Raw genomic sequence first — 20,804 nt, forward strand, 5'->3', positions numbered from 1 at the left:
AAGTATCTGTCACTTTTTTCTTTCAAATCACTTTTCAATTATTTTGGCTCTGTTTCTTTTAGAGCAGCAATTTCAACCTGGGCTGCACGTTAGAATCACCAGGGGGAGCTTTTTAAAGCGTCCAGGACCCAGATGTACCCCAGACCTATTAATAAAGGGTCTCCAGTGGCGGGACCCAGAAACTGGTATTTGGTAAAACTCCCCAGGTGATTCTGTTATGCAGTCAGATTTGAGAACCACTATTTTAAAGGAGTAGTTAGTAGGCTTTCTAAAAACCAGATTAGTGGTGGTGACGGTTGCACAACAATAGGATGTACTTAATACCACTGACCTGTACACTTAAAAATGGCTAAGACAGTAAATTTTATCTTCTGTATATTTTACCACAATAAAAAAAAAAATAGGAAATAAACCAAATTAGGACACTCTAGAGCTGCACTGATCCAGTACAGTAGCCACAGTAGTAATAATAGGGGAAAATACAAACAGGTTTTGAAGACTTAGGACATATAAAAGAATGTAAAATATCTCATTAGTAGTTTTTAGATTGGATTTTGAAGACTCAGTACAAATATAAGAATGTAAACTATCTCAGTAATTTTTATAGTGATTATACCTTGACAATATTTTTTGATATCTCGAGTTAAATAAAATACATAAAAATTAATTTCACCTGTTTCTTTGGTTTTTTTCAGTGAGGCTACTAAAGATAGAAAGAGACATATGTGGCCCCTATTATGTTTTTGTTAGCTAGCATTGCTCCAAATCTAAGCCTACCAGTAAATTAATAAAAAGTAGCTTTTCTATTTCACTTATTTTACGCAAATATCAATTGAAGAATGAGAAAAAACGTAGAGCATCTTGGGACCAGAGAAGCTATCCTAAGTGTGAAAACATTTAAAATACAGGGAAGTATTTATTCTGAGCCCTCAGTGGTATGTGAGCAGCGATCATGCCCACATTCTTGGGTGAAGGGAACCCAAGAACAGCTAAGTGGTGAGCCTGGGCCAAGACTGTGAGCTCTCAGCACGATGCCCCAACCTCTGTGCTAGCATTTGGGCCACTGGGACATCTTGGGAAAGTCAATTCTTCACATTTCCCTTTTCCGGCAACTAAATTTAGATGATATAAAATATCCATTTCCAGCTTCCCTTGGATTTTATGAAAATGGAGGAACTGGTGCATGAAATGATCTGATGCCTTAAAATGATACCTAATAGAGAAGTAGCACCAGACAATTTCGCATTCCCTAGTGGGTAATAACCGGTAGCGTCCAGCAGGATGTTAGGAGGCCTGCCCCACAGGAACGCAACCTTGCTTCCCATTGGAAAAGGACAAAAGGCCCACACTTGACTGTGCAACCCCAAGGCGGTCTTCAGGGAGTCAACAGACTGACTGTTCTCTGACCCAGTTCTGGAACATCACCCTTTCCTAATCCAGCAGCATCACTATTTGCCAAATTCACGTCCCACGGAGTCTCCCTCCCTCCAGCTTGTTGCAGAAGCTTCCCTTGGCTCAGATCTAGAGATAGTTCTCATGCATGAAATGCAGGAATGGCCCTGAGGCTTTACACAGCAATCTGATTGGCTAGCCTAATTGTAACCAATAATTGCTTTTCTACCCATTTTGTTATTTTTATAATTGTCATCATTATTCGTAATAATGGGGATGAGGATGGCCTGGAGACTTTACCTAGAAAATCTTTTAGCCAGATACTAATGATAAAAAGGCCCCTGCACTCCTTAGTTACCTGTAGCCAGCTGCTTTGTATTCACTTCAAGATTGACTATTCAGACGATTCCTTTATGCCTTTTTCGTAGAGTGCCATCATTGGGGTATGGCTAGGTTTGGCATGCACTTTACTGTGACCTCGTCTTTTTGTTTCTTAGAACAAAGGCAGAATTAGATCAAGAAGCCTTAATCAGTGGCAATCTGGCCACGGAAGCAAATTTAATCATCCTGGATATGCAGGAAAACATAATCCAGGTGAGGACAACAAACACCTGATCTATTCAACTTGAATATGTTTATTGGAATTTAATAAAGAATTCTTTATAGAAACTTGTAAAAGAAAGAAACATGATCCCAAAATGACTTTTTTTAAAAAATGAAGTTGGGCAGTTTACTGTTTACAGTAGTGTCTACCTTACAAATTCCAGAGATACCGAACATTCTTCCGGCTTCTTGGACGTGCTGTTCTCTTGGAAAGAGTCAGCTGCTTGACAAGCTGACCATCATAGTTAAATCTGCCTGAGTGTGTACCACATTTACGATGTGGATGGTGGGCTGATAGTTCAGGATCTAGAATAGGGATGGTAGCTGGGGTTTTTTGATGGGTCAACTCTTTAGAATTACGGTTGATGTCTTGCACGGGAGCTAGGATTGTGACTGGACTACGTAAAAAAGAGTGTGTCTGTTTTGGACAGAAATTAGTGGGGGAAAGTCATTTGTACCATGAATTTGCCATCCCTGTTTTAGAAAAGCACAATTCCACTGTGAACTTTGCAGTAATCCAATTCACCATACTAATTTCATCTTCTAAGTGAATGTTTCCAGAAATTCCCTAGGTGATAATGGGTTTTTAATTAACCTGAAAAATGAGTCCTTTCATGTTTCCAATGAGAAATCATTTATTAGAGTAGATCTGGTATTGCTTTTTAGGTCTAGAAGAAGAAATATTTTTGAAACACAGTGGAACCTTAGATATCCGACTTTTAAGTTGTCTAAAGTCAAAGTAATTACTGTACAAAAATAAAGACAAAAAAGTCTGTGGTATCTTTGATAAGTTAAATATGTGGCATCACATTGATTTATCTTTATACAACACTGCTTTGAGTGCTATGTACTTAACACCCTGAAAATGTATTTGCAGTTTTCCAAGAAAGCTGACATTTATTTGTCATTATTTCTGGTGGTGTTAATCTTGCTGTCTCTGATAAATAAGCTTCTATTTAGAAACATCACTGCCACCAAGCAGCCCCTCTTGAACTGGGAAGCCCACAATTGTGTATTGAAGCCCACAAGGGAAGCTGTGCCTTCTATACAAAGAAAGAACATTCTGCCCAGAATGGGGGAAGGTGTGCCTTATAAGTTAGTTTAGCAGCACGGAATAGGCATAAATTTCAAATCAGTGGGGAGTTTTGGACTAAAGTCATCCGGAAATGGGTCCTCAGCTCTCATAGTTGGATGATATGTGTGGTGGGTTATCAATCCCTTAAGATCTTAGACCAAGAGAGATGGGACATCAGCATCACTGTGCCAATTGTCGAAAGTGTCTACTTGGGTCTTCACCTCTCAGTTCCCTGGCACAGCATAGGGAATCAATGATGCTGTTCTTCCATTCCTCCAGGCAACCTCAGCTCTGGACTGTAAAGACAGCCTGCTGGGAGGTGTTCTAAGGGTCCTGGTGAATTCTCTGAGCTGTGATCAGAGCACCACCTACCTGACTCATTGCTTTGCGACACTCCGTGCTCTCATCGCCAAGGTAAACATGGGATGCTTGTTTTCTTACTCTTAATTAAGGGTTAAGATCCTCTTCTAGGTTCACATTTCTCTCTCCAAATGCACCAAAACTTGTAGAGAACTGTATTAAGTGACATCGTGATCGGGGCCAGCCTGGAGGCACAGCGGTTAAGTGTGCATGTTCCACTTTGGGGGCCCGGGGTTCACTGGTTCGGATCCTGGGTACAGACATGGCACTACGTGGCAAGCCATGCTGTGGTAGGTGTCCCACATATAAAGTAGAGGAAGATGGGCACGGATGTTAGCTCAGGGCAAGTCTTCCTCAGAAAAAAGAGGAGGATTGGCAGATGTTAGCTTAGGGCTAATCTTCCTCAGGAAAAAAAAAAAAAAGTGACATCGTGGTCAAAGTCTTAAGTATCCCTGGGAGGAAAGTACACGCATTGCTCGTCTGTGGGAACTCACCCTGGAGAGGAAAAACAGTGGCTCTCACACTTGAAAGGTGGGCTGAACTATAGAAATTTGGAATGGCTACTCACTGGAGACATGAGAGCAAAAATTAATTGAGCAACTTTGCCTTTCACCATTTTTCTTTCATACCTCATCTGAGTGAGATTAAAGTCCTACACAACTCCCTCTAGTAAGCCTTACAAAATGTCATGTCATAAAATGCCAGAAGGTTTAGAAATGAATTTCTCGTAGCCTGAAGAATATAGATTTTCCTCAGATAAAATGGTCTCATGCAGATTACTGTCTCCCCCTTTGTTAAACATCTCAGTTGGTGCCTTCTACATGGGATCTTCACGCCGAGAAAGTGGAATTCTTCCGCTCTCCCCTATCAGGATCACTTTCTCTTTCTCACTCACCAGTAATTTCCAGGGAACCCAGTAAACTCAGAATAATTCCTTCAGAGTTGTGACTTTGTCGGTGAATGCAACCTGGCTAACAATGCGGTTAATTATGCAGCCCAGATCTTGGTGGTTCATAATTAAATCTACTCTGTTGCTTCCATCCATCTTCTGACTCAAGTAGCTCATTATCTTTATGAAGCAGTGCATTAACTCTTCTGGGCTTTTTGCTTATCCAAGCAGACATTTACATAATTCAACAGGCATCCAGTCCAGAAAGCGTATGAAAGTGCCAAGTGATGCCTGATGACTCCTTGTGTCTCTCCTAGTTTGGCGACTTGCTGTTTGAGGAGGAAGTGGAGCAATGTGCGGACCTGTGTCAGCGCGTGCTGCACCATTGCAGCAGCAGCATGGACGTCACCCGGAGCCAAGCCTGTGCCACCCTCTACCTCCTCATGAGATTCAGCTTTGGGGCCACCAGTGTAAGAGCTCAGACCAGTTGGGTGACCCAGAATCAACAGAGAAAGTCAATGCAAAGCATTGGTTGAGGAGAAGGTTGCAGCATTGCAGTTTACGTCTGTCCTGTGTGAAGGGAACAGTTGAGCATGTAGATGGATAGCAGGTTTTGTTTGAATTTGCATCCAAAAGTGAATATCAAGACTGATGAACACAGTGGTTTCCGTCCACGTTTCAGTAAAAAAAATGAATAAATATATGTAGATTAAAAGTTGTCATCTGTGGGGAAAAATACAACAGGCAAGTTAAGAATTCAGAAGGGTTTGTCCTGTTTCTAAATTCTGATTGACTTGTGCTAGAATGGCTGGTGGCAAAGAATTTGAAATAATCAGTCTCATCTAGACCTGAGTTCTAATCGAGGCTTAGAAGCCTTTTGGAGTTCATTTATTGCAGGACAGTCAGCCTCTGCTTTAGTTTTTCTAGGCTTTGGTGTGTTCTTTTGGAGTTTACATTTGTGGTCATGTTCATGAGCATGCTCAAGTCGTATTAAAGGATTAATTGGCCCATGGAAGAAAGACAGGGTCCTCAGAATGTCTCAGGCATAACTATTTAAAAGTTTTTAGGACATTCCTCAGAGGACTTAGGATAGCTATATTTTTCCAGGGGCCTGAAAGGAAAGGAGAAACAAAGTCACTGCCCGCCTGTAGTCCAAGATCTCAGAAATCCTGGCCATGGAGATCCTATTCCTCTTTGCAGTTTATGTAAAGTCCCAAGAAGAGGAGTCTTAGCACCAAAGGAGACATCCTGTGACTCAGCTTTGTAGGAACCTTCCAGCCGTGCAGCATGGCTGCAGCCCAATCCTCAATGAAAATTTAAAGAGTTGACAGATTTATGTCAGAGCAATATCCATTTAAACCATTTAAACAACAGTATGAATCTTGTGCAAAGTTTAGCTCATATTTCATTGAGAGAAAAGAAATAATTGAGACTGGGTAAAAGAAATGTTGGAGAGTTATTGGTGTTCTGGCGCTACTGCCTTCAATTGTCTACTAGCTGAGTGCCTCTTATTTGTTCCTTCTTCTTTTTTTCCTGACGCAGAACTTTGCAAGAGTGAAGATGCAAGTAACCATGTCTCTGGCATCTTTAGTGGGCAAAGCACCAGACTTTAATGAGGAGCACCTGAGAAGGTCCTTGAGGACGATTTTGGCCTATGCAGAAGAGGACACCGCCATGCAATCCACTCCTTTCCCCACCCAGGTAGACTGAAGAGCACCCTTGTCTCATGCATGGGTTTGGGATCAATTATAAACTTGTATGTATACGCATATATATGTGTATATGTATAATACTAGATAATTATAGATAAAATGTATAACAATTTACATACGTGGTTATATATTCTATAAATTATATTAATATATGGAATTTATATTTATATATAAAATTCTGATATATAATTATATAATATATTATCGTGTATATTATATGGAACATCAGTGGAGGTCCTAAGCTGCCTCCTACTTGATATAAAAAGCCCTGATGTTCCAAGAGTACAGTTTAGGGCTTTTCAGGTTGCAAATAACTGACACTAGTTCACAGTAATTTAAACAAAAAGGTTTTGGAGAGGGAAGACACTATAAAGATTCAGGGCTAATTCATGGATCCCAAGGGCCAACTCACATCTGGGCCTCAGAGGTGCCTGGATCTGCAAAGGCGAAGACCACGTAGACTGCCCTCTACCTGCCACACCTCTCCTTGCAGCCAAGCCAGTCCATGGTGGCCCCTTGAAGTTTCAGTGCAATCCTAACTCATTCCCGTGGACTACAACCAACTTGTTTGGGGGCATACGCTCTTTTGCAGGTGGAAGAACTTCTCTGCAATCTGAATAGCATCTTATATGACACAGTGAAAATGAGGGAATTTCAGGAAGATCCTGAGATGCTTATGGATCTCATGTACAGGTAAACTTTTCTGATGCAACCAACAGGGTATCACTTGAAGGTCTAGGGTTTGCCACTGTGGAGGTCTTATTAATGTAATTATCACAGACAGTGTGGGCACACTGTTTTGGACGGCATCCAAAACTGTATATAGAAATTGGTGGAAATGAGTTATTCAGAGTAAGTTGGTTCATGTACAAGTTTTCAGAAAGATATCCCTAATTTAAAGTGAGATAGCTTGGGGCCGTCCCTGTGGCCTAGTGGTTATAGTTCCATGCACTCCACTTGGTGGTCCAGGTTCACAGGTTCTGATTCCGGGCACGGACCTTCTCCACTCATCAGCCATGCTGTGGTGGCATCCCACATACAACGCAGAGGAAGACGGCACAGATGTTAGCTCGGGGTGAATCTTCCTCAAGCAAAAAAAAAAAAAAGAGGAAGATTGGCAAGGGATATTAGATTAGGGTGAATCTTCCTCACCAAAAAAAAGAAAGAAAGTGAGATACCTATTTTATAACTCTGTCTTCCACTTCTTGTTCTGATATGATGTCATAAGAAGGGTAGTACTTTTGTCTTCTGTTATTTTGAGGGAAAGGAAAGGAAGAAAATTACTAAAGATCTATTAAAATAGAAATCATTTTGTCAGGTCTTTTTTTCCCTGTAAAGCTTAAACTAAATGTTATTTCTTGGCATCCAGCACACCCTAGACATAAGACTAAAACAGCTGAACTGATAAATATTTGCCTTTTCTCTCGTTTTCTGAACACGTAGGCAAAACCCTCAGGGAGAAAAAATTTTTAGAAAAACAAGTGGCCATACACAAATAGTGTTATTAACCATTTGTCCTTGAAATTTTCTCAATCTGTCTTCAGAATTGCCAAGAGTTACCAGACCTCTCCTGACCTGCGGCTGACCTGGCTCCAGAACATGGCAGAGAAACACACCAAGAAGAAGTGCTACACAGAGGCCGCCATGTGCCTGGTGCACGCGGCTGCCTTAGTGGCCGAATATCTGAGCATGCTGGAGGACCACAGCTACCTGCCCGTGGGCAGTGTCAGCTTTCAGGTTGGGGACAAGTTCAGTTTTTCCTTTAGAGCAGTGGTTCTCGACTGGGGGCAATTTTGCCCCCCACTGCAAGGGGCATTTTATAATCTCTGGAGACATTTTTGGTTGTTACAACTGGGGGTGGGAGGGGATGCTGCTGGCATCTGATAGATATAAGCCAGGGATGCTGCTAAACATTCTACAATGCATAGGACAGCTCCCACTACAGAGGATTGTCTGGTCCCAAATGCCAAGGGTGCCAACGTTGAAAGAATCTGCGTTAGTGTATTCATTATATTTGCCTCTTCTTGTAGTTTATTTTCTTGGTTTGTTTTCTTTTTAATTATTGTTTACAATAAATGTAGAGTCGATAGGCACTTTAGATATTCCCAAACACTTTCACATCCATGACGTCATTTGACTTTCCCCATCAACCAGTGAAGCAGGCAGATAGGGAAGGTATTATTACTCCCATTTCACAGGTAAAGAAACTGAGAGGGCAATTTTTCTAAGGTCATTTAAACTCTTTCTCAAAGACTTGAAGTTGACAGGTGTACTGACAACCGTGAAAGTATTTTCCAAACATGGGAGAAATGATTTCCCTCGTGGTCTGTTCCTTTGATTACACTCCCCAGCTCTGTAGTATCCCACTCTCTAATCTGGAATCAAGAACCACACTGACCTGGGAAGGGAAAAAAGCAGCTGAATCAATACTTTCTTAGGATAAGCTAAATATGACCCATAGTTAGCAAAGGGAAATTGTCTGCCAGGCCTGAAAGTTGGCTTAGGCCAGGATGCTCAGTGGCCACTTGGACTGTTTTTGTTGACTAGTTTAATACAATCTTTAGAGAAAATGAAAGTTTTATGGTACTTTTTTTTTTTAAGATTGGCACCTGAGCTAACATCTGTTGCCAATCTTTTTTTGTTTTTTTCTTCTTCTCCCCAAAACCCCCCAGTACCTAGTTGTATATTCTAGTTGTAGGTCCTTCTGGTTGTGCTGTGTGGGACGCCACCTCAGCATGGCCTGATGAGCAGTGCTAGGTCTGCGCCCAGGATCCAAACAGGTGAACCCTGGGCCACCAAAGCAGAGCCTGGGAACTCAACCATTCAGCCACAGACCAGCCCCTATGAATACTTTTTTTAAAGAGACATAACCTGTAGAAATGACCATCCCTGAAACCTTGAAAATACAGTCCAATATAGAGCCCTTTTCAAGCCAGACTTGCAAAGTCATTTACAAGTGTTTGTATTATTCTTGTTTGAATTTACATGACTGACCTTATAAAAGGGTTTGTTCTTATTATTGTCTTTTGACACAGTTTTGTGATGCTGTGTGAACCAGAAAGAGAAGACAATTCAAAGTAGCTTTCCCAGGCTTAGAGAATAAGCCACTCAACTGTTACTGGTGGGGCCAGGAGCTTCTGATTTCCTAAAATACTATTTACCTGCCAAGCTGGGTATTGCTCATATTATTAACTCCTCCTCTCTTATGGTCTTCAGTAACAACAATATTTATTCTATCACTTCATTCTCAGCAAATAAATTTTATTCTCAATTCAGAAATGTTTGTTATAAAAGCCAAAATGAAACTCTTATCCAAAAAGCATAAAAATATCACATCTGATTTTGAACCTCATAAAAGTAAAGAAAGTTATAAAAATCATTTTAAATGTATCTGCTTCTTTTATCGAACTTATTTTGTCCATTTGATATTATCAAGGATCAATTTTGTAAGTGCTACTCTTTAAATTCCCAGAAAATCTTTAGGTTTATCACTTAATGTTGAATCTTCTTTTTTTGTTTCATTAACTGAACTATTTCTTAGCATTCTTTTATGACTTTTTCCAAGTTACTATATTTTATTTGTAATATGTTTACTATAAGTACTATATTTATATTTATTTTATCTATTAATGGCATTTCATTATTGACTTTCATTCTTGGTAAACTTGAAAATTCTAATTTCACCTAGAATTCAATTGATTTGCTCATAATAAGTCATGCCAAGGTGAGATAGAATAGTTATTCTAGAGCCAACAGGAAGACTCCACATTGTTCCCATCTGGAGGCACATAGCTCTATTTTTTCATATATTTATATCCATTTATTCATTCTTTTAGATGATATTTATTGAGCGTTTATTCTGTCCTCATGACCTCTACATTCTAGCCAGGGAGAGTGATGTCATATAATTAATTATTCTATTCCTTATTCAATTTCATTTATGATAAATGCTATAATAAAAAGGCACAAGATACTGTGAGTGTTTGTAATGCGACCCAGCCTGGGTCAGAAGGATGAGGAAGGGGAAAGGGAAAGAGAAGGAACTGTGAAGTGTGAGGTCATCATGACACACAGAACATGGCGAGTTAGGTGTCCTCAGCTGCAGAAGAGAAGCCACATTATGTTGATGCTTATGAGCCAGATCTTTTTGGAAATATATACTTGCAAGTGACAGAATACCTAACCCAGACTGACCTCAGGTAAAAGTGAATTTATGAGCTTGCATGAAGGAGGTGAGCCTGGAGTAGCACCTGCCAAACTGGACCTAGGGGTCCAAACAATGTCATCAGACCTCGGTGTCGTCATCACTTCCTGTCTCTGCCTTCTGTTATGTTAGCTTCGTTCCTCACAGGCTTCCACATTCACTGAGAAATATTTAGGTTTACATATTCCCAGATTCAACTTTAGGAGAATAGAGAGATGCCTCATTTCTAGCAGTTGCAGAGAAAGTCTCAGTGCATCTTATTGGTTCTGATGGGATCATGTGATCATCCCTGAACCAATCATAATGGCCAGAGAAATGCAATGCTCTGATTAGCTGGGCCACAGTTGAGGTCCACACTTGGAGTTATGGATGGTTCCCCAGGAGGCCTTACTTTGTAGAAAGATGAAGGAATTCTGGGCAGCATTAACAACAGATGTCCAGTATTGATTTCTTAAATGCTGTGTGCTTTAGTGTTCAACCTTGTTCTGTTCCAATAACATTGAATTTTTGGAAAAGAATTACAAACTGGAGATAAATAAATCAGTGCAAGGAAAATAACTTTGAGGCCACTGAATTCCAAGGAACTGAGATCGTTGAAATTCTATGCCCCAGAGTACAATATTTATTCCACAAATGTAGATATGGCTACATTCTCAGATATTGCTGTTAGTTTTACCTCCCTAATTCTGAAGCCAGGAAAGTCTGCCCAGGATCTTTTTCCTCTAACTACAGCTAAGAAGGCTACATAACTTCAATGTGTTCCTCTACGTGTAGAAAATTGCATACAATTCTAATAGTATTTATTTCTTGGGTTATTGGATTCTTCTAACTGAAGCTCTTGCACTGTCTGTTATCTCCAGTTCAGAAACATCATAATAGAAAGACCAGGTTTGGAAGAAAGACTGGCCACAAAAGATTCTGAGAGCCTCCTATATTCCTAAAACTGCTTTGCAATATTGGATGTGAAGATATAGGACTGTGACAACTCTCTCTTCCTTGATGCTAAGGTTGATTCACTTGATCTTGATCCAGCCAGGCCAGGAGGCAGACAGATTTTCCTTCACAAGTTGACTGTGGTTGATTGGTAGTGGCTGACTAGAGTACTATACTAAGAAGAATTTTGAAACTATATCCAAGCTTTATTGGTTAGTTATGCCTGCCATGAGTGCAGGAGTAGGAAGGAGTGGTATGTGTGCTACCTGTTTGTAATCCATAAACTAGGAAGGTTTCCCATTTCTTTTATGCTCCATATGCATTTCTTCCACAGCTGTGAAATAGGTCAAAGAAAATGACTCTTGACTTGTCAAGACTATGAGAGTCACTGCCAGGGCCAGAGCTGGGGTGAGGCGAGTGAAGCATGGAAGCCACAGAATTTAAGGAAGCACTCATTCTCAGGGTCAAGCAAGTTCAAGATCACCAGTTATAGACCCGAGAGGGAGTGCCTCCCTAAATTTTGTGCCCTGGGTTTCTCATTTGGTTCCCCCAGCCCTGGCCCTGGCCACTGCATTCTCTGCTAGAGACTTTAAATCCTATGGTTTATGTAAAGTGAAAGTCTATAGAAAGAAACAAAATGTTGTGGGGATAAAACAGTAACTGCGGCATTGCCATAAACATTTCCATAAAGACGACATTGTCGTTTGCTGTTGTCACATAATATGGCTGTTCACCTGAAAGTCCAGGCAGTGGTAGCAACTACTTCACAGGAACATCACTCAGCTGGTGAAACAAGGAGTCTGGTGAACTGCTAATTGGCCTTTGCCTTGTAAAAACCATGACCCCTGTTGGATGTCCCTTAGGTCATTTCACTAAAGTGACTTGACTGTTGTTACATTGAGGTGAGTAAGTCTCCTTCCTAATAGTTAAAAAAAACATTGTGAGTTTTGAAAACCAGTTGCTCAGCGCGCCCTTTCACAACGAATGGCAGCCAGAGCCTCTTCCGGGTGGAACTGCAGACCTTGTGTAATCACGGGCTTGGTGTGGATCTTTGAACGTGGGCTTCTGCATCCCTACTTTTGGGTTCTTGTGGTGCTTTTTGTTAGACTGATTCCCCAGTTCTCTGGGCTTATCCTGTGATCTCTTTCAGAATATTTCTTCCAACGTGCTGGAGGAGTCAGCGGTCTCTGATGACACCCTGTCCCCTGATGAGGATGGTGTGTGCTCCGGCCGGTACTTCACCGAGAGTGGCCTGGTGGGCCTCCTGGAGCAGGCCGCGGAGCTCTTCAGCACGGTCAGTGACCACAGCGGGTCCCAGGCCTCTGACGTCCGGCTGGTCCAGTGCTGTGAATGCCCTTCTTAACAGCCCAGCCAGCCCCGCTTCAGACAACACGTGCATGGGTGTGCAGGGGAGGGGGTGGGCCAGGAGCACTTTGATGTATGCAAATTGTGTCAGCTCTCTGAGAGAGATGAGAAAGCCTTTCATCAGGGCAATATTCTGGTTTTGACTTCATGCTCATTGGCTGGGCAGCAGTTTCACAGTATTATTTTCATTTAATAGGGGTGGAAACTAAGCCACAGAGAGGTGAAATGGCTTGCCCAGGGTTACACAGTAAATGATGAGGCATGTTCTCATTCCCTCATTTTCCCTCTCATAGAGAAAAATATTGGGGAGGAGACACTGGGAGGAAAGGAAGGAATAAATAGACAGCATCTTCCTTCCTAACAACTAAGTAATCCCCAGGATGGTCACAGAGCAGGACCAGCTCACAGAAATGTGGGAGCGGAAACCACTGAGCTGCCCCTCGTTAACCTAAGCTGGGTCTAAACACTCCTAATAAGGAAAAAATATATAGATTAAGGCAATGAGATTCAGGGCAGAGGAGAAAGTCCCTTGTCTGTTTTCATGTTGATAATCTCTCTCCTCCCTCCCATTTTAAGCCAAGTAAATATTTACCACTTCACTATATTTAGCTGATCCAATTTTGTTTTCACTCTTATGGTTTTCCTTCTTTTCTACTTTTCATTTCCAAGTTTCCACCCTTCACCCCTTATGTATTTTAATTACTGTTTTAACTATTTTCTCTCTCTTCTTTTTTTTTTTTTGTTTTCCTGTTTTCCATTTCAGGATTTAGAAAAAGTCCAGTATATGTTCATTTTTCCTAAAATTTGAGAAAATGAACTAATTAGAATCCTACTAACTCTTTTCAGGCATACATTAAACATCTGGCTACAGGGAGACCTCTGATGACATTAAATATTATATAACATTAAATATTGAATATGAATTTGTTCTTAGTCCCTGCTGCCAATCTCCTGTCCTTTTGTCCTCCATGAAAACCCTTTTCCCTACTTATCATCATCACACAGGACCATGTAGCATATGTCTAGTTCAGTTTGAATGCCACAACCATCCCAAAGAAGCTCAGACATCACTCCTGCTCTGTAAAATGTTGTGATGCCAAAAATGAATCCATTCTCCACCTCATAGTGAACTCTGGCTGCTCTTCTTAAGTTTCCAGTGGATTAAATTCTCTTTGATTTTCTACTCCTCTTTCCAAGGGAGGATTGTATGAGACGGTTAATGAGGTCTACAAACTGGTCATCCCCATCCTGGAAGCACATCGAGACTTCCGGAAGCTGACTTCCACGCATGACAAGCTACAGAAGGCCTTTGACAGCATCATTAGCAAGGTAGCCGGGGATCCTGGCCAATAGGTCCTGTTACCTGGCAGCAGGTGACCCTGTGGTGCTTGGCCCTCCTTCCTCTCTAGGGAGTGATTTCCCTTGAGCACATCATTGCTGTAGCTCCCACCTACCAAACAGAAACGGGCTGGGAATAGACAGAGGACCAGAATTCAGACTTTGAAAGAAGGCTACTTGAATTACTTTACAACCAGGAAATGTGAGAATCTTTTAAATTCACTTAAAAGAAGTCCTAGAAAGCTTTCATGGAATTCCTTTTGTTATTATTTCCAAAGCTTATTCCCATAAACATTACATGTTTAAAAGGGTGATTTCTGTTTAAATTAGTCATAGGAATAAAATGCCTTATCACACAACAATAAAAGACTCTTGCCCTTTGCAACCCAGTGGATCCTCATGAATTATATAACTAAGGAAAGGTTTTCTTGTTTTGTTCATCAGGGTCATAAGAGAATGTTTGGAACTTACTTCCGCGTTGGTTTCTATGGATCCAAATTTGGAGATTTAGATGAGCAGGAATTTGTTTACAAAGAGCCTGCAATTACCAAGCTTCCTGAGATTTCTCACAGACTAGAGGTAAGAAAAGTGATTCTGTGCTTGACATTGCATACTTTACAAAAACAAGTTAGAGTGAGTCATTATGAAAAAACTGAAGAGTCCTGGATTCATCATTGATCTCTATATAAATTTTTCCACATTGCATTTATGATATGAAGGTTTTAGGTGAGATCACGAGGTAAAGAAAGATTTCAATAGTTTTCCCCTAAGATTCTGTGCATGCTTGTCAAAGGTTGTAAATAATATCATGAATACTTATTTTCAAGACCATACACAAGTCAGTCAATCTCATCTGCTTTCTTATAACCCTCTCCAAATTTTAGCAGCAGTTTTTCATCTTGAAGGTTATCATCTTGACTGTGAAGTAATCTGGCCAAATTACCAAATGACCCCTAGAAAAGGCTGTGGCCATTGTTTTGGTGTCACCGGACAATAATCCCACTTCTGACACAGAGATGCTCCTGCTGATCCAAGGAGCGCCCTCTTGGGATAATCAGAGTCAGTGTCCCATCCCATGGGCTGGCAGCCCAATCCAACCTGCTGTTTACATTTGATCCATAATGCAGCAAATGTAGCAGAAGAGAGCAGCATGTTCTTGGAGAAAAGGCAGGAGAAAAAGGGAAACAGCATAGAGAAAACAGAAAAAAAGACACAGACATTGAAAGAGCCAAGCATTATGAACTCAGGAGGAAAGTCAAGGGATACTACCAAAACGAAACCCTCTCAGGCTGAATAACTGGGGTCCTCTGAACTGCTGACAGTGATTAACCGGAGACTCATTCCTTACGCTTTCTTGCTATTGCTTTGAATTTATGCCCTTTCATGGCTGTAAAACCTAAAACATATTGTTGCCAACTTGCTCCTTATACTACCCATCCACACTAAGTAAGACTTGAATCCTTACTTGACTCAAAGAACCATGGCCCAGGGTGGTTGGGTGACTTGCCCAAAGTCATTCAGCTCATGAGAAGGAGAATTAGCAATTGACACCACGTCACTTGGTTCCCCACTATCGTTCCCTCTGCTTAGAAATAGAAGTATATATTTTGTCTTTCTGTGCACTGTGGTTTCTCAAATTATGGGAAGCCTGGTGACCTTCAAGTTCCTAGGGTAGAGAAAGCAAGAAGTTAATAGTGCCATGCCCCTGGAGCTGCTTCAGGAAATATGATGACGTTGGTTGAATTAGAGGCAGGCGTCCATATTATAGGGAAGCATATATCAATTTGCATGCTGGACTTCCTTATATTTTTATTTTTGTCTCAGGAAATGCTGACCTTGCCTCATGAGCTCAGAGGAACTTTCCATAATCAATGAGCAAATTCTCCCGACACTTGTTCCAAACTTACTCCTCTTCTGAGAGACAGAGTTACATTATATTAAAATAACCTTTATAATCATTTGGTTCCTCTCACCTAGGGATTTTATGGTCAATGTTTTGGTGCAGAATTTGTGGAAGTGATAAAAGACTCCGCTCCTGTGGACAAAACCAAGCTGGATCCAAACAAGGTATGGGGAAATTTGCAAAAAATAACCATCCGGCTCTGATTCCCTTTGTCCTACCCCAAGAACATAAGATGACCTCCTTTGTCTGGGCTCTCCAAGTCTATTAAATGCAGCCAGACTTTTTTGTCTAGTGTTCAACTACTGTTTGGTTAGATCTTAAAGAAACCATACTCAGAAGCAGGAACTATAATAGAAGCTACCATTTATTAAACACCAACTGTGTGCCTGGCATTCCTTTTGGCCCCTTACACACATCATTTCATTTCATCCTTCAACAGTCCTTTGAAACAGGTGGTGTTCTTCCCATTTTACAGATGAGAAAACTGAGGTATAGAAAGGTTAAGCAACTTTCCAAGGTCGTGCAAGTGTCAAAGCCAGTACGCAAATGAGGTCTGTCATCCTCATACCCTTAATCACTGCTCTTTACTGCCTTTCCATAAACACTTTAAACTCTCAATTTAAAACATGTTAAAAGATGCAGACTTCTCACCGACAGCGTTTGGTGGTACCCTTCTTTAGGCTGCAGGTGTTCCTTCCAGCCAAGTGCAGGGTCGCTGTGCTGTTGGGGGAAGGATGGAAAAGGCTTGGCCTTCAGTGTCTTCACTTTTCACATGAAGGCGTATTCTGTCTCTCTCTAGACTGGGTGTAGTAGAATACAGTTCTGACACTCACCACCCGGAGTTAGTGTCACACTCCACAAAATGCAGGCCCAGTCCCCCACAAGACTGCCCTCACTTCAGACACCAGCCTCAAGTGGGGCCCCCAAGCCACCCACACTTCTGACCAGACAGCTGCAAATTTGGGGGTTCCCACGGTACCTTTCAGGTTACGTAACTCACTAGAATGACTCACAGAACTCAGAAAAGTGCTATACTGACAATTACAGTTTAATGATAAAGGGTACACGTAGGGCAAGGTCTGGGAAGGAGCCCAGAGCTTCTATGCCGTGTCATTCTGGAATCCAGGCATGTCACCCTCCAGCAGGTCAATATGTTCACCTACCAGGAAGCTCCACTGAGCCTCGGTGTCCAGAGTTGAATCAATCAGGGTAGGCATGACTGATGAAATCATCAGCCACATTATTCAACTCAGTCTCCAGCCCCCTTCCCCTCCCGGAAGGCCAGGCTAGCCCAAAGTCCCAACTCTCTCATCACATAATTGGTCTTTTTGGTGACCAGCCCCCCCATCCTGAAGCTATCTAGGGACCCACCATGCATGATTCACCACATTAGAGTAACAAAGAGAGTCCTATCACTCGGGAAATTCCAAGAGTTTTTGAGGCTCTGTGCCAGGAAACAGACAAAGAGTAGATATATTCTTTATTATACCGTGGGGGGATGCCTTCCTGCTCAGTCCACCTCATAGACAGATATGTTCATGAGAGAGCTTTCTGAGCTGCTAAAATAATGCAAGTTCAAGGTCTTATTAAGCGCTGGGGGACAGAGGAGCAGTTGCCATCTGGCAGGCCTGTAAGAGGAAGAGTCCAAACTCTTCTCTCAGTTCTGTCCTCCAGGATATTAAGAAGATGATGTAAGGAAGGGAGGAACTGGCCAAATTTAAGAGTTTGTTTTCCTACATATTTCAGAAGACTTGCCCGCTTTAGACACATTCCCTAGTCTAGGCTTGAAGCGGTAACTGTGGTAAGAGCTGAGCTGAGCTTCAGACAGGAATGTTTGAGGTCCTTGAAAGATAGGATTGGCGGTGTGCCCACAGTGATCTGTACACAGCTGTGTAGAGTCCCAGGGACGTTCCTGACACAGGGTGCTCTTTTCCCCTCTTTAAAATCCCCAAGGGAGGCTGTGAGAGTTTTAAATGAGAATCTGAAACCAGAATTACAATCAGATTTCATCACACTAAATAGTGCCTTATGGTCTGAGGTCACTGACCTCACCCATCCATTTCAGTGGGTGGGGGTGCTGCAGAGTCTATGGTCATTGTCATTCTTCTTCTTCTTTTTTTAAATTAAAGATTGGCCCTGAGCTAACATCTGTTGCCAATATTTTTTCTTCTTCTTCTTCTCCCCAAGGCCCCCCAGTACATAGTTGTATATTCCAGTTGCAGGTCCTTCTAATTCTGCTGTGTGGGATGCTGGCTCAGCATGACCCGATGAGTGATGCTAGGTCTGTGCCCAGGATCCAAACAGGCGAAACCCTGAGCTGCCAAAGCAGAGCCCACAAACTCAACCTCTCTGCCAAAGGACACGCCCCCCCTTTTTTTTAAAGAGGCCTTCTTTCTTAATAAATGCCCTTCTTCATAGTGTGTTTGTGTGTGCACGTGTGTGTGCATTTTTTTAATGAGGTACATGCAGTAAAATTCACTTTTTTGGTGTTTAGTTCTTTGAGTTTTGACAAACACATGTAACCACCAACAGCACCAAGATATAGACGAGTTCCATCACCCCCAAAATCTTTCCCCATGCCCCTTCGTCATCATTCCCTCCCTCTGCATTCAGCCCCTGATAGTCACAGTATTCTGTCTTGGTAGTTTTCCCTTTTGCAGGATATATGTAAATAGAATCATACAGCCTTTTGAGTCTGGCTTCTTTCACTTAGCACAATGCATTTGTTATTTATTGCTTTTTATTGCTGAGTAGTATTCTGTTGTAAGGATCTACCATAATCTGTTTATCCCTTCCCCACTTGAGGGACATTTGGCTATTTCTCGTTTTTGTCTATTGTGAATAATGCTGCTATAGACATTTGTGTACAGGTTTTTGTGTAAACATAAGTTTTTATTCTCTTGAGTATACACATCAGAAGGGGATTGCCAGGTCATATAGTCAGTGTAATTTAACTGTATAAGAAACTGCCAAGCTGTTTTGTCAAGTGGTGTACCATTTTGCCTTCCCACCATCAATGCATGAAAGTTCCCGCTGCTCTAATCCTTGTCAGCACTTGTTATTGTCAGTGTTCTTTAGTTTAGCCATTCTAATAAGTGTGCAGTGGTCATGGTTGTTCTGAAAAGGAAAGTCCGTCTCTTCTGAGGAGCAGTTTGCAAACTTTCATACCAGGTTTCAGTCGCATCAGTTAGCTCTGTGAGCAGGGGACCTGACTTCACACAGACATACTCACCTCTCCTTCTCGCACTCTTTTCTCTCCCTGGGGGTGGAGAGGACAGACGGCTGATGGCGAAGTCTCACCTGATGCTCTCAGCTTCTGTGGCTTTTGTGAACTCAGAGGGGCGGGGCTGCTTCGTGGTTCCAGCACGCCTCCCCAGTGTGTCCTGGGTGGTGGTTTGCAGGCTAGCTCATCTCCTCCTCTCCCTGCCTTTTCCCCCTCAGGCCTACATCCAGATCACTTTTGTGGAGCCCTACTTTGATGAGTACGAGATGAAAGACAGGGTAACCTACTTTGAGAAGAATTTCAATCTGCGGAGGTTCATGTACACCACCCCGTTCACCCTGGAGGGGCGGCCCCGGGGAGAGCTGCATGAGCAGTACCGTCGGAACACCGTCCTGACCACCATGCACGCCTTCCCCTACATCAAGACCCGGATCAGCGTCATCCAGAAGGAGGAGGTGATGGCCCCAGGGGAGTGAGCTGGGGACTGAGGCCGCCATTGAATGAGTGGGCCTGCGTGACCTCCCGAGGCAACACACAGACCTCCTTCATGCTCCTTCTTGGCAGACTGGAGTGAAAATCTAAAAGGGCCACGCTTGAAATACAGCGATAGGTGTTATCCTCTCACCCTCGTGGTGCCAGAAATCCTGTTCAGGCAGCTACATGTTTTATAGCACTACTTTATATGTAAATATTTTATATTTTAAAGTTACATCTTTAATATAAAATATTTACGTAATTTTAATATTTATATTTTAATGATATATCTTATGAAATATGTATTTACATTTTGAATATTTTATACTGTCTTTTTACATATTTAAAAGCTTACATATTTAAAAGGTGATACAGGCATAGTTATTAATTATTAGAGACAGGAACAGCAAACGAGCAGCTCCAATGAGTCGGTGGTGGTGCACTGGAGGAAGGGCACCATGCACAGTAGAGAGGAGGCCAGCTGACTTCTGGTCCCAGCTTCCTCCTGTGGCTTTGTGCAAGCCACTTATCTTTATTCAGTTTCCTCATCTATCCATTGGCAGGAAAGATCCCTTTCTCTTCTCTGGTTCTATGTAGAGTGCAAGACTTCTAATCCATTGTAATGAGACTGACCAAGAAAGTATATCAAGGAGCCAGCCCTGTGGTGTAGTGGTTAAATTTGTACACTCTGCTTTGGCAGCCTGGGGTTTTGGGTTTGGATCCCAGGCGTGAACCTACACACTGTTCATCAAGCCATGCTGTGGTGACACCCCACATACAAAATGGAAGATTGCCACAGATGTTAACTCAGCCACAATCTTCCACAAGCAAAAAGAAGAGGAAAATTGGTAACAGATCTTAGCTCAGGGCCAGTCCTCCTCACCAAAAAAAAAAAAAGAAAAAGAAAGTATCCCAAGCCACAGAGTCACTCAAAATTAGACATACTATAAACATTTTATTTTTTTTAAAAAAAAAACACATAGATGTACATTTATTTGTCATTCATTTTATATAGGGCCTCAGGCTTCTCTGTGATTTTGGGTTGGCTGGTCACAATTAGCATTGTCTTGCTTGTATAAACCCCACCCATAATGCATTGTCCATGATTACCAGTTTTGGTTTCTATAAAGCAGAATGAGAGCTTAAAGATCTTTGTTAAACAATGGGAGAGCAGAATCCTTCTGGATTTTTATTATTTTTTTGCCTCTAGCCTTTTACAGTTGTCTTGCGCACACTTAATATGACAGGAATCTTTATAGCAACTCACTTTCATGACATCTAGCCCAAGCATTCAGCATGGTTTTCATAGAAACAACTCCTTTTCTTTCCACAC

General features: G+C 41.8%; 1 protein-coding gene across 3 annotated transcripts in view; it reads left to right on the forward strand.

Annotated features, from left to right (window-relative positions):
- Positions 1–20,804, forward strand: part of DOCK8 (dedicator of cytokinesis 8) — a 200,742-nt gene that overhangs the window by 164,745 nt on the left and 15,193 nt on the right. For all 3 annotated transcript variants that reach the window (XM_014846768.3, XM_044757028.2, XM_014846769.3), the window contains 11 exons: positions 1,890–1,986; positions 3,350–3,484; positions 4,637–4,789; positions 5,862–6,020; positions 6,624–6,724; positions 7,576–7,768; positions 12,319–12,462; positions 13,731–13,862; positions 14,316–14,450; positions 15,849–15,938; positions 19,216–19,452. In XM_014846768.3, the coding sequence (XP_014702254.2) occupies positions 1,890–1,986; positions 3,350–3,484; positions 4,637–4,789; positions 5,862–6,020; positions 6,624–6,724; positions 7,576–7,768; positions 12,319–12,462; positions 13,731–13,862; positions 14,316–14,450; positions 15,849–15,938; positions 19,216–19,452 (1,576 nt within the window). The remainder of the gene's footprint in view (positions 1–1,889; positions 1,987–3,349; positions 3,485–4,636; positions 4,790–5,861; positions 6,021–6,623; positions 6,725–7,575; positions 7,769–12,318; positions 12,463–13,730; positions 13,863–14,315; positions 14,451–15,848; positions 15,939–19,215; positions 19,453–20,804) is intronic.

This window comes from Equus asinus, chromosome 23 (assembly GCF_041296235.1).
Source record: "Equus asinus isolate D_3611 breed Donkey chromosome 23, EquAss-T2T_v2, whole genome shotgun sequence".
Taxonomy (NCBI): Eukaryota; Metazoa; Chordata; class Mammalia; order Perissodactyla; family Equidae; genus Equus; species Equus asinus.